General features: G+C 33.2%; 2 protein-coding genes across 4 annotated transcripts; one reads left to right on the forward strand and one right to left on the reverse strand.

Moving 5' to 3' along the window:
- Nucleotides 1-3,751: 3,751 nt before the first annotated feature.
- On the reverse strand, nucleotides 3,752-5,831 carry LOC111880082 (E3 ubiquitin-protein ligase AIRP2). Its single transcript, XM_023876490.3, has 5 exons — nucleotides 5,475-5,831; nucleotides 4,827-4,977; nucleotides 4,674-4,740; nucleotides 4,329-4,563; nucleotides 3,752-4,135 (listed from the first exon to the last, which is right to left on the reverse strand). Exons 1-5 carry the CDS (start codon nucleotides 5,543-5,545, stop codon nucleotides 3,925-3,927), a joined length of 735 nt encoding a protein of 244 aa, XP_023732258.1. The 5' UTR covers nucleotides 5,546-5,831; the 3' UTR covers nucleotides 3,752-3,924.
- Nucleotides 5,832-9,200: 3,369 nt separating this feature from the next.
- On the forward strand, nucleotides 9,201-12,889 carry LOC111880087 (uncharacterized). Of its 3 annotated transcripts, XR_002846338.3 has the most exons (3): nucleotides 9,240-9,429; nucleotides 10,836-10,896; nucleotides 12,557-12,889. XR_002846338.3 is itself a non-coding variant. In XM_052767571.1 (2 exons), exon 1 carries the CDS (start codon nucleotides 11,435-11,437, stop codon nucleotides 12,059-12,061), a length of 627 nt encoding a protein of 208 aa, XP_052623531.1. In that variant the 5' UTR covers nucleotides 11,278-11,434; the 3' UTR covers nucleotides 12,062-12,186; nucleotides 12,557-12,889. The 3 variants fall into 3 exon arrangements, 1 of the variants encoding a protein (XP_052623531.1); XR_008226789.1 differs by lacking the exon at nucleotides 10,836-10,896 and having other exon boundaries at nucleotides 9,201-9,429; XM_052767571.1 differs by lacking the exons at nucleotides 9,240-9,429; nucleotides 10,836-10,896 and adding an exon at nucleotides 11,278-12,186.
- Nucleotides 12,890-14,740: the final 1,851 nt, after the last annotated feature.

The following is a 14,740-nucleotide window of genomic DNA, read 5'->3' on the forward strand; positions in this document are numbered from 1 at the left end:
CATAGATATGAAGTATTTAATATAAACTACATGCTATGTGTGCATATTGTCTGAATACTTGATGTCTATGCTGATGAACGATTTTTATACATGTTTTAAATGATTTAAATTGTATATGTATTTTATATCTACAAAAATGTTGGGGTAAAACTTGGGTAGATGTAATAGACGATGTGTGATAAAATGATGAGAGGCATCAATGTTATTGTTGTTGATTTTGTCATCTAGTGGAGTATGGATGACGACCACGGACTCTTCTAGACAGTCCAGTGGAACACTAGCAGGCTCGCAACCTGTAGGTGTTTGTGAACGATGTATTCACCGGTGTACTTCATCCCCCACATGGTTGCCTTAAGGACATTTATTGCTGAGGAATCCCCTTAGCAGTAGTGTCCATCCCGATGATGATCCTTAGGCTAGGTCCCTTATGATAGGTGTTTAGGGCGTAAAGTGAGGATAACAGCAATGGGTAATCGGGTTATTGTTGGTTGATGAAATTAAATAACTTATTTATTGTGGGTTGAAAACTCTATGTGCTCACCAGGCTCCAAAGCCTGACCCACTCAGTTTCATATATTACAGGTAGGGGCGCTCGAGCATATATGTGATGTTTTGGATGAGGGATTATGGATATAGGCTTGTAGATATGAAATAATGTAGTGAGGCTTATATTGTATTGTTTATACCTTTGATCTGTATCGAACATGACATCCCGAGTTTTTTAATGAAATACATTTCTATGGAAATGTTTTTGATAAAATTTGATCATATCTTTGTTTTGGGACAAATTCCGCAGCTATTTTATTTAAAAGGTTACTTTGATTTTTAAACAAAGTATAAACAAATCGGTCTTTTCACTTTTCTGACCGTGAAAAATGGAGATGTCACATTTGGTATGTCTATTACTAGTCATGCATCATTGTTTTTGTCAAAAGCACCTAGTAATCATCTTGGTTTATATATGTGATATATGTAGGGATACATTTCATACCTACATGCGCAACATATTTCTAATGCTTGCTAGTTTTATCAACATATTTCTAAAGCTTGCTAGTTTTATGGTCCACATCTGTGATATAAAACATGTAAGTTTTCTTTCATTGATATTTATGTCTTGTTTCTTTTTTTCAACAAAATGTTGATATTTGATATTACAACTTCTGGAGTGTATTGTAAGATAATAAGGATAAAATAGCCTTGGAAATTCTGAGAATTGTGATTTCACTATCAAATCAAAGTATTGGGTGGTACTCCCTAATCTTTGATTGGATAAGACTCAGAAGAGAAAAAAACAGAGAATGAGTATATGAATTTTCGTAAGTACCAGAAAAAACTGACCAAAATCGGTTAAATACTTTCTTTGTCTGAAAACTGTCAAAACTGTCATAAAACAGTTTGGCAACAGTCAACAAACTGTCATAAATCCGGGTTTTCTATAAAAATTAATACCAAGTCAAAAACGAGTCAACAAATATTCTAAATTTGGATTTCTGATGCATTTTCGATCCCAGCCAGGGGCTCTGCCCCTTGGACCCCGCTTCCAGGGGCGCTGCCCCCGGACCCCCGTTCGTTCAGGGGCTTCGCCCCTAAATGACAATCTACTTTTAATTTTGAATAAACTTAAACAAGCGTGCACTCCACACCTTCCTTGCTTGTTTAATATTTATCAAGATCAGTTTTGGTCAACAAAAGTAATCCCATTACACTTAAATCAAATTAATGAAACAAATCACCAACATGTATCGTGTTTGCTTTAATTGCTATGGGGTCAGATAAAATACATGCATTGTTACCTATCTTCGTTGATGTCGATGATGTCAATGATCTAACTTGCTCAAATACTTGGATGATACCTATTTTTAAAGATTATGTTACTCACTCATATGTGAGGTTTTTATTGAAACTATGCTTCCTCTAGTTGAATCCTTCATAAAAGTATGCAAAAAAGGTAGTGGCATCTTAACATTATCTTTTTTGCATGTCTTTCTGTTAGGTAGAGGCATTATAGTTTAGTAAATAACCCCACAAATAACATAGTCCTTAAAAATATGTATCAACCAAGTATTTAAGCAAGTTAGATCATTGACATCAACCGAGATAGGTAACAATGCTTATTTTTTAACAGGCCTCATAACAATTACAATAGGCCCGATACACTCCTGAAGCTGTAATATCAAATATCAATATTTTGTTAAAAAAAGAAAACAAGACATAAATGCCAATGAAAAGAACTTATATCTTTTACATCACGAGTATTAGCAATGCATTTGTTATAAAACTAACAAGTTTTACAAATACGTTGCCCATGTAGATATGAGATTATAGCGGCGCAGCTTGTTGTCCATTTGCCTTGAACTTTTGTTATCAATCTCATTATTATCACAAATATAAACAAAGATCAGTACTAGGTGCTTAATGGTGCGTACAACTAGTAAACGGACATACCAACTTGGAGAAATAAATCAGAGATGACAATCAAGGAATGCTCATTTGAATCACATAAGGACAAGATTATAGTTATTTAAACAGCCTGTGTTTCTCCAAAATTTGGCAGGTTTGGGCATGCATCCTACTTTGCAAACAAACCAGGAACATGGGCACTTAAACAACATGGTGGTGATTTTTACCCTTTTGGAGAGGAGAAAGGTAGGGGCTGGAAATGCTACTGTTTTGGGAGTGGTTGAGATAGCCTGGAATCCGGAGGGAAATGTCTTGTTCGATCTTTATTGCAAAACCGGGGATCGGAGGTGAGGTTTAACTCCAATTTGGATTCGTAGAGATTGAAGGCCACAAGAATGGTCAATTATCTGTTCACTCTTTAAGAGGGATCATGGATGAGGCTGATTTGATTGATAATTCTTGTAATTTCAAATGGATATATTGGGTTCCTTTAAAGGTGGACTGTTTTGTTTTGTGTTTAATGTTGAGCATGATTATATTCTATACGAACTAAACAAATAAGACATTACATATTCTTACAACTTATTACAAGTTCTAATGGTCGATTAAAAGTTCCATTTCCATTAATGATGTGTTGATCGAATTATGGCCTATGGGTTCTGGTGTGGGGTGTGGTGGGTTTGATAGCAAACTTTTTTTTTTCTTTTTTTTTTTGAAGAAAAAAAGATTATGGTGGAACCATGGAAGGTTCTCATTTTCATAGGAGGTAGTGGGTCGGTAATTGAATATGGTTTGATGGGTTAGAGGTAAGTGAGTGAGGGTCGGTGAATTTGATTGGTGGCCAACAAAAACATATTGCCGACTTATTATGTTTTTATACTTCTATTTGAATAAATAATACGTACACAAATTTTGTTATTAAAGATTTCCACTTAACAAATTGATCATCTACTACAATTCATATGAAACCGCTTTTTAATTATGCTTCTAAATCTACAAGCTGCGAGAGCTTTGCTAATCATGTCGGTGGGTCTCACTATTTTACAAACATTATCAAATAGACAACTTATATAAAAAAAACAAGACAAAACTGTAAAATTGGTCCTCTAGGTTTAACAAAAACTGTATTCAAGGACCAAAATGTTTTTAACTTATATATGGAAGGTTTAAAATCAAGAATTTTCTGTAATTTTTATCCTCAAAAAAGGTTAAAAAGGACAATTTTTTCCCTTTCTCATTTCTTCTATGCCTTTATATTAATGGATCTCATAAATAAGTTGATGAAAAAATTCAGACCTTTGAAGCTTTTTAGATTAATGATTTGATGCTTAAGTAAGGTGCCACAAAAAGCTAAACTAGAAAGCTCTGATATTGTTTTAAAATCACGAATAATCAAGAACAATCAACAGTCAGAATTTCATAGTCAAGAAAGAGGGAAAGAAACCAGGATTTACACCTCTAAAACATACAAATTTGTAAGATTATGTACATCATAAACCCTAACTTTATGCTAATTCCGATTCCTTATCTAAGATAGGAATCATCGGGATCACAAATGGCAGCTGGAATAATAAGAGGCAACTTCTCTATGTACACAAACAACCTCTTCTTGTTTTCTTTTGAAATTACACTCAGATCAACGACTTCATTCGCTTCAATGCAAATCCACAAGTCATCCACATTAACTTCTTTAAGGCTATCCCTACAGAATGGGCATGATCTTGATCTCTCATGCCTAGAAAACAAACGGGAATATGATTAAGCCAAATTAAAGGAAATAACAACATACTTTACTTTTCTATCATAATAACAGTGTACTTATATTTTTAGTTTTTTACCAATAACAATGTATTTACTATTTAGTATTTACATTGTGCTATTACATGTAATTATGGGTCCCATTTACTTGATGTAAGAGAGAAACTTACCAATCTCGATAACACTTCAAGCACAAAGAATGGCTGCAATTCGGTAACACAACTCTACTATTTGTTTCCATGCAAATCCCACATTCGATTTCTCTTTCCACATCAGCATCCGAGAGTTTTCCCTTGTCAAAACCGTCTTTTCGTGAATATCTTTTCGAGTATATTTCTTTTTGTTTCCTCTCTTCCAAATCCGTTATCCCACTTTCAAGTTGCAATATCGAAGGAAATAGAACATCTGTTAATGTAAAAATGCACAATTTAAGCACATAATGAGCAGATTTTAATCATTCGTTTTTCAGAACTCAAGATAGAAATGAAAATGATTAGTTTTAAAATGTGACTCACCATAAAAGTCTTTGATGCTTGCTCTCCTTTCTTGAATGCACATGGTAGTTTTGCCATCAGCAAACGTCTGTTTTTCCATCAAGATTCGTGAGTTTAATGCAAGGGCAAAACAGTAATTTGGTAGATATAAGGGAGGAGATAATAGATATATACCATATAAATGAAAATCCGAAGCAACCCAAGGGCACCCGCGATTTTACAATCCGTCCATGGGAAGAAGAAGGAGAACAAATCGATGGCTGGACTGCAAGAGAGTCTCATCTGCAGGGTTGCTCCGTCGTGATCCCGAGGGGAACTTAAAGCCCTGTGTCATAATCAAAGGAAAACATCAATCGGGTTGCAAAAATTGAACAACTTGAACATCTAACACATAAATTGCAATGTTTGTCGCATTAAATCAGTCAAAATGAGGTGAGGTGTCATTTCGATTACACAACTTCACATCATACCAACAAACAGGGGTTCTCTAAGACCCAAATAATATGAAAATCATAAAATCATTTTTGTGTTTCCCAATTGGACTCTTATTATAAGCCATCAAATCAGCAAATTTTATCCAAAAATCAGGGTAAACATCTGAAACTCTAGATATTAAACCCATGTCGACATCAATCCAATAATTATAAAAGAGACTAAGATCATACGATTTGATCTAACATCTCTCAAATTCAACAAAAAATTAGCCACGACCACTTCATAGGTGCAAAAAACAGCTTCGAATTCAGAAAAAATTCAAAAAAAAAAAAAAATGAAGTCGCAATTAACACTGGAAAGACGAGAAATTTGAAGAGAGATACTTACAGAGTATTAGCGTGTTGTATATCAGCTTCAAGAGCTTTAAGAGAATCCTTGAAAACTTTCCCCATTACCATGATACTTTTCAGAAAACAGAAATTAAATTCTCATCAAACACTCGGAAAGTTTTTTTGGTCAAAATCGATAAAATGAAAAAGAAAAAACACTATTCGCAATCTGCAAACTCTGTTCCGATGAACACGAAATTCCCAACACTGATTTCGATGGAGCTGATTTTTCTGTGCGTTTACTATGGCCACTCCAAGTGCCGATTTCTTATACACGGAAGAACAGTGTAGTCGCTTTTTATTTTTATTTTATCTTTTTCTTTAACAAAATTGGGGCTTTTAAATTGATTTTTCTGGGTACGACCGATTTCTTTATCTTTTCTTTATTTAATATTATAAATTATAAATTTTGTGTTTATCCATTATATACACCAAACAAATATCTAATTCAACAGTGTAGTGGTATAGGAGTCGCCGGTTGTCGGGTTGTTGGTTTCCGAATGATAAGAACTTGGCAACGTATGGGAAGTTACAATTCCCACCCTTGTAAACTCAAAATTTGATCCTTAATGCCATAAAACAAGTTTGATGTTATAAATTTGCTCTTGACGTTTTCGATGACGACGGCATCCAGTAAATTCTTTTTTATTTATTTCTTTTGGCTAACAAGTTCATGAAATCATACTCGTAGAAGAGAAACTTTTGTTTGTCGGGTATAGGCTTATACTGGCGAGTCGGAAGGATAAGATTTGCATTCACCGGTTAATATAATAAGATATTTTATTTTTTATGGATTGTATAACTAAATAGGAACAAAATGTTATTTTTTATTTTGTGTTATTTAAACATTAAGAAAAGCTAAATTATATATTGGGGAAAATATTAATTTAGTTAAATATACTAATTACTTATATAAAATTAGCTAAGAAAACGCATTAGCCAAAACTAGCCCACGAAATAGTAGATAGGTTAGGGTTGACTATGACCAATCTTCGAAAACTACTCTTTCGTGGCTCATCTACTCTTTTGTGGGATATTGGCCCATAGTATATAGTGTCTTATTTTTCAGTTTATGTTATTTTTTCCTCATTTTTTTTTCATTGTCTACTATTTTCTCTCAATAGAGGACCAGAAGAACAACGAGATACGTCCATTTTTAATCAAAATTTTACCTTATTGTTGATTAGGAGTAGTTTTTGTATATGGGGATAATTTTTTTTTTTTTTGAAAAAAAACCGAAAAAAAAATTATAACAGTTACGAAACCTACGGTGTACAAGTCCACAATGCAGAAAATCGTAGCTTTTTAACCCAAAACTGTAGACTTCAATCCAAAACTGTAGTTTTCATTAAAAAAACGTAGATTTAACCCAAAACCGTAAGCTACGGTTTGGGAAACCGTATTTTATAGAGAAAAAACCGTGTTTTATATCTTCAAAATGAATTTCTGTATACTAAACATGAAACATTAGACGAATTAGCGAAACAGTAGACGATTCTAAAAACCTACGGTTTCGTGAGCGATTTTGGGACAATTCCTAATTTTTGGCTAAAAATGGTTAATTACTTTTTTAATTTGGCTAGATTAATAATTAGCCCTTATATATTTAGGTTATGTGGTGACTTACAAAATCTCAAAAAAAAAATTTAATAAATAAATAAATAATCATGGTGGTCATTTTCGTAGGTTTAAAACCACCAAGATAGACCAAGATAGATTACAATTTGGGGGTGGGGGGTTCTTATTCTTATGTATGGTTTTGAAAAAAAAAATTTAAAAAAAAAAAAAAAGGAAAGGAAAAGAGGTCAAAACATATTTTCTATGTAGATGTATGTATGTGCAGATCTGATAGGAACAACCAGAATAAAGGTGGAATGAATGATTAAAATCTCGAGGGACGGAACCACGAAATAAGGAGAAGCCAGATCGTGAAAGCGGAATAAACATCATCTACTTGCGGTGTTGGCAATATGAGCATGACGACATGACACTGTCGATGATGGATAGCTGAAGATAACCATCATTCATTGATTTTCATATAGGAATTCACAAAACTTCTTGTTATATCTATTCTACCATATTTTCTTCATGCTCATGAATAATGTAAATCAATTTGTTTAGAGATGGTAGAGTTGGGGGTAGAATCGATTAGAAGTGATTGGGTTAAACAAAATAACATGGATGAGATTCTAAGAATATAGTAATATGAAATTTTGGGCATTCATATTTACATCATATTCATTAAAAACTTACACAACCATTCACATTCCAACCATTTTTTGGAACGACAAATCTAGTATGCTTTTAAACAACTTTTAATTCAACTACGTCACCTCTCTACGAGACTTGAACCTCGACATTAACAAAGAAAAACCAACATCTGATACTACTAGGCTAAAAGTCATTTTGTATATATATTGTTTAATATTTAAGTATATATTTTCTATTATGCTCGTTTCCCTCATTTACGTTCAGAAAATCGATCACAACACATCCTCCTCCTACCCTTAAATGGTCCTTCTACGCCAACAAAATATGTTATCATTTTTGTGTCATTGTGTTATTAACATAGTGTGACCGACTGATGAATTTATGTAGTTATTAAGTAATTTAGATTGGATTCTTTTCAAAAAAAAAAAAAAAAAAAAAAAAAAAGTAACCTAGATTTTCGGGCTGGGCCTATGTGTATGGCATGATGTAAAAAATTCAAATTTTTTTTATTTTTTTAATACTACCTTTAAAATCGTATGTGTTACATGATATTTTATTCTAAATCTGCCATTAGAGTTATATTGTATATAAAGTTAAGTTTAGTGCCTTATCTAGTAACAAAATAATTGATAATCCAGATGACAAACCACTGCTGTTTCGATCGGTTCACATTTAAAAATAAGTTAGAATAGTTTGTTATCAACGACAAGTATAAGGTGAAAAATAATCGTGTAAGGAATTTATGAGGGTAGAAGGTGGAAAGTTTTAAAATAGATATTGAAACCGAATGCAGCCCATGGGTTTGAATAATTGGGTTGAGACATGGGACCACTAACAATGAATATATGATTAAATGTTATCCAAACGTATTCGTGTCAACCGCATGTCGCTATCCTCATTAGAGAATTGTTATTGCTTAAATCGCTGGTTATATCCGGTTAATCTATAATAATTAGAGAAAAAACAAACAACTTGAAGCAATGAATAATTTTAATGTATTTTTTCTTTTCAAATTCCATACCAAATGCGATTTGTTGATTTTGATGTGGATACTAAAAGGGTAAATTTGATTGTGTAAAAGGAAAAAATTAAAATGGGATTGTGTAAAAGGAAAAAATTAAAAAGGGGAAATTTGATTGTGTATAAAGGAAAAAATTAAAATGTGGAGGACTTAAATGTTTTTTGAACATTAGATCATAAAAAGAAAAATATCAGAACCATGATAACGTGTTTACGTGATTGTAATTATAGACAAAAACATATGTATTTATGTAATTTAATATATCACTCAAATGCTAGTTAAACTTATTAATAAACACATGTTCTTAGATGATACTAATAATTATCTTGATATTGGTAAAAACATTATTTGTTACTTTAAAAAATTAACAAGTTGTTTTTATTGAAAAAAGAAAACTTACATAAATGATCCCTATAGCTTACCAATAATGACTATTTAGTCTCCAAAATTTTTATGTGAATGGTCCATGTGGTTCAAAATGTTGGTCCTTAATCCATATAAAATGACTTATGTATCCTTTCTTGTAAAGGGACCATTCTTGCTTAATGCTTAAGGTTTTAAAGTTAGATCATCTTCTCCTATGTTTCTCTCTCATTCAACGTATTCTTCCATTGTGTGTGTGTGTGTGTTTGGCGATTTTTCTCCATGAATAAAGTTTGGAATCTCACCTAAAGTTCTAATGAAGATTTAAGCATCCCTTCTTCATCTACTTGCTTGGAAGGTAGATTCCTTCTCTATTCCTCTTCTAATTATCGATCTAGGAGTTTATAGGATTAGTAAATTTCGAAATTCCTTCTTGTCAATGATATACATATGAGTTTTAGATTGCTAAATCAATTTCTAGTTTTAGATGCTAAATCCATTTCTTGAACCATCTTCAAGCTACAACTAAAAAATAGTTGTGAGATTTGTGAGTTTGGGTGTTATTGATGGGTTTGGTAACCATAGATCTTTCAAATTCGAATTCAAGAATAATTAAATATTTATAATTTGGTGGTTGAAGTCCTCCTCCTTCGTTAAGGTGATTAAAAAAATCCAAACCATAAAAATAAAAAATATATATTTTATTTTCTGTATGGGGTGCTAGTAAGGATGAACATGACGAGGTCTTATTTCATAAAGTTCTAAATGCTTTATAGTTCTTCATAAGGTTGTTATCTAATCAATGGATGGTTAATTACATCTCTATGATGGAATTTTGTGATATGAACCCTAATATCATAATATAGTTGTACATTAGCAATGATAAGTTAGCCTTTGATTGTGTAATTAAGTTCAAATTTAGATATAATGAGATGATTGTTGATCCTTATGATGGTTTAATTGTTCAATGAAAGAGTTGTGATGTAATATGTGATTTCAAGGAAAATCCACCGATTGGAACGAAGGAAAAGTTCTTCTAGAACAATAATAATCTCACAAACCTTTTGTGAACACTCGAAAAAGATAAAGTGAATTCAAAACATGAAGTAAAAAGAGTTTTAAAAGTGATTTGGTGACTTAATGAATTATAAAGGTTTCATTAGAAGAGAACCACCACAACTTCACAATTATAATTGGAATCATATGTTAAGGATGGAATCACCAACTCCAAGCTTTGGATTCTTGAGTAATTGATTCATTAAGATGGTTATAAAGTGCTTGGAATTGCATTAAGAACTTATTAGTTAGTTGGAATTGATAGAAACCATGTTGGAAGCTATTAAGAGCTTTGGAGCCAAAATTTAGTGTTTGAAGCTTACTTAAGCTTCTTTATAACTCTTGTAAATTAACTTAATCATTAAGTCATGGTGATTATAGGACTTAACTTGGATAAAATAATGTTAATTGAACTTATTTAAGTCATTAGAACTCATATATACAATTTGGTGAAGTTTACTCATATATACAATTTGGTGAAGTTTGGAAGCAAATTGAGCATAGTACATTGCTTTGACAAAACACGATTGTGTAATAATCTGAGAAGAGCATGAAATTGTATTTTGAACTTGGCCCTTCCGTTTAGCATACTGACACTTCTAATACCTATATATAAGTGTAAAAAGGGTATTATAAAGCATTAAGTTGAGTTTACCAATATCTTAGAGGTATTTCTGCCATTTAAATGACTTTTATACACATCATTAGGTGGTGTTTAGGAGGCTATTGAGCATGGAAGCAAGGTATTATAGCAACACAAGTTGTTGAGGTGAGAACATACATGAAGTATATGCCATCGTTTAAATCTGAAAATGTTTTTGAAAGTATTGCTTATACTTATGTACATTAAATGATATGCGGCCTTGTGACATATATGTGCATTGCATGAAAATAATAATTTGGGACATGGTTGATTTGATAAAGACAAAACTTCAAAAATGATCCTTGTGGTTTTCGAAAATATCAAGTTTAATCCCTAAGTTCAAAAAACCTCACAGATGGTCCATGTGGTTTCAAATCTTTTAACATTTTGTCCTTCCTGCTCACTCTGTTATCATTTAGCCGTTAAGTAAGGGGTATTTTTGTCATTTCACTACCCAGGGACCATTTATGAGGTTTTGTATTATTTTTTTTAAATAAATAAATAAAATTTAATATGCAAGGGGTCCCACCTCTCTCTCTCTCTCTCTCTCTCTCTCTTTTTCTCCACCGCCTGCATCCTTTCATCTTCATCAGATGGATCTCAAAAACCCAAAATCAAACGGGAATATGTGGCAAAACAAGTTCGTTCATCCCTAAACTATACAATGAACACAAGAACCCACCCCCAATTTCAACCAGATTCGTTACCTATTGTGATTTGCAGGTTTGAGATTCAACAAAAATCGAGACCCATCGTTGGGTCTCTTTGGTTAACTGATCGCGATTTCAGGATGCACAATAAGGAAATCGGGACCCTTTGTTGGGTCTCTTGGTCTCAGTTGCAATCAACAAGTCTCGACAATGTGATTCAAGATGGCTTACCGTCAGCAGCAGAACGACGGTGGCGGTATGTAGCTGGGGGCTGCTCCGATAGCTTTCTGATGCTCAATTTTTGTTTATGTTCCAGCGAGTTCCACAAGAAGGGATGGGGAGAAGCAACGACAGGTGGCTGGAGGTTGTGTGGGTGGTTTATTGAAAGAACAACGATGGAATGGTGGCGGTTTTGTGGCAGTGGGTGGCAGCCCTACTGTTGGATTTTCTTGCTTCTAGTGGTTCTCAACACGGAAGGAAAAGGGAAAGCAGTAACAGGTTTTCAAGGGTGTTTGTCAACTTGCTTGATAGAAAAGGAATCAAAGGAGGAGAGTGTGGCGGTTTATGGCGGTGGGGCTTGGTCGACCAAAACGGTGGTGTCAGCAGGTGGTGTATGGGCAGTGGGAAGTGGTAAAGTGTGACCGGAGAGGAGGCCAGAAATTGGTATCTCCAGTGGTTGTTTCTTCCACCGGTGAATCAGAGAGAGAGAGAGAGAGAGAGAGAGAGAGAGAGAGAAAGAAAGAAAGAAAGAAAGAAAGAAAGAGAGGTGGGACCCCTTGCATATTAAATTTTATTTATTTATTTATTTATTTAAAAAAAAAGTAATACAAAACCTCATAAATGGTCCCTGGGTAGTGAAATGACAAAAATATCCCTTACTTAACGGCTAAATGGTAACGGATTGAGCCGGAAGGATCAAATGTTAAAAGTTTTGAAACCACAAGGACCATCTGTGAGGTTTTTTGAACTTAGGGATTAAACTTGATATTTTCGAAAACCATAGGGACCATTTTTGAAGTTTTGTCTTTGATAAATGATATATGTTTTAGAAAAGTAATTTTGCAGTATCCTTACTTGTGCATCACATATAGGATACGAACTTATAATGTTTTAAACCAACGAGTGATTCCTTACAGGACAATGTACGTAAGGGGGCCATTCCCTTTGAGTGGGCGGAAGTGATTTTCGTGACTCACAAGCTACAAGATTGGGGATGGAATTTGCAACTTCATTCCATAATAGATATGTTAATGGTCGTATGACTCTCTAAAGTAGATCATAAGGAGTGATTCCTTTTATATGACCATGTTGTCATAAATTGATTCATTTATTAATTCAATGGCAACGAATTAGATTGGCATGATGCATCAATTCGGGTAGAGCCATTGTGACATCCCCAATTTCACGGTCAAAAAAGACTAATTTGTTTATGTTTTATTTAAAAATCAAAGTATCATTTTGAAGAATAATGTTGCAGAATTTGTTCCAAAAAATATGATAAAGATTTTATCAAATCATTTTTGAAGAAATGTGTTTAATTATGTTAAAAACGTTGGGATGTCATTGTTAATACAATACATAAGCATAAACAGAAATTGTACATGCCTTACAAACGTCTATTATTCTAATTAGCTATAATCCATAGATCCTTCATCAAATCATCACTCTTGTGCTCTTTTGCCACTACTTGTAATACAAGAAACCGAGTGGGTCAGGCTTAAGAGCCTGGTGAGCACATAGGGTTTTCAACCCACAATAATTAAGTTCATTAATTTCATCAAATCCTTCAACCCAATTACCCATTCCCGTTATCCTCACTTTTTGTCCCTAAAGTATCTAATTTAAGGGGCCTATCCTAAGGATCGTTATTGGGATAGAAAATTGTCACACCCCCAAATGAGACGGCGGAAACGTCTGGGGTGGATGACTTCATTTGTAGTATCACAACACATCCATTATAGTAATCAAAGTACAAACAACCATTGCATTAATAAATATAATTTTTTACATGTATTCAATCATTGTATATTGACACCAAAAATAGTTATAGCAAAAAATAGAAGACATGAATCAAAACAGCTCCATCTTCTCAAAAGCTCGGGGAGTACCTGTCTACTGATTCCCTGAGAATACAAGTAATTTGAAAATAGAGTATCAACATAAAGTTGAGTGGGTACATAAGTATTTATGTTTGAAAGTATGTTTTATGTTCCTTGAATATGTAAACTGTTCCAAAAAATCATATATTTTCTATTGTATATGAAAAGTAGTTTTAATCATATAAAACCGTTATGTTTGTAAACCACTATTCTATATTAGTATTCCTTTGTAAAACCTATAAAAGTGAGAGTGTCTGACTTCACCAGCTGTTATTGTAAACTGAGATGTAATATTGTAAATTGTATCTTTGTAAACTGGTACTTTGAAAATGTACTCATGTTTAGTTAATTATAAACTAACTGTATTGTTAATATCTTTTTAATGAGTTATTATAACCATACTGAGACTAGATGGCCTAAAACAATGCTTTGAAGGCATCAAAACTATTGATAACAAGTGTCACTCGTAGGCGTGTATGCCCGGCTGTAGCTAGTAGTCTGAGTGCGGGGTTGCTAATCCTAATATAGATCTATACACACTTGTTTCGATCCCTGACTGGATATTGTGGTTATAATGTCAAGACTTTAACTATGTTGTTTGAATGAATAAACAACCTGAATCTATTGCCTCATAAAAAGTATATAGACGTTACGTGTATAATAGAAGTGAAACCCCAATCATTCTAAAATAAATTATTAATAGTATGCTCTTGAATTAGTATTCATAAAGTGTATTTGTAAAATGTATACCCTTGATTAGTTCTTAATCAAACCTTTGTTCTTGTAAAATGGTTTACTCTAGTATACTTGAATTGTGAGTTAGTGTTATTTGAATCATAAATTATATCTATTATAATTTATATGTACTTTTTAAAATGATATTAATTGTTCATGAATGCAACCCCTTGATCGACATGTTACCAAGCGTATTTGTAACGTCCCAAAATTCAAAACTAAAAATTTCTTTTAATAAAACATTACTTTAAGCAAGTTCATCATTTCAAAACATAAACAGAGTATTAGTTTCCAAAATACATGTTCGTTATCAGAGTAAACATTCCCAGGCTGTCTAAACTATGGTGTGTGCCATGCGATCACCCCGAGCTCTTCCCTCCGCTACCGGAAGTACCTGAAACCAAAACTGAAAACCGTAAGCACGAAGCTTAGTGAGTTCCCCACCCTACCACATACCATGCATAACCACATACTGCACATACTGGG

The sequence above is a fragment of the Lactuca sativa genome, chromosome 9 (assembly GCF_002870075.4).
Source record: "Lactuca sativa cultivar Salinas chromosome 9, Lsat_Salinas_v11, whole genome shotgun sequence".
NCBI lineage: Eukaryota > Viridiplantae > Streptophyta > Magnoliopsida > Asterales > Asteraceae > Lactuca > Lactuca sativa.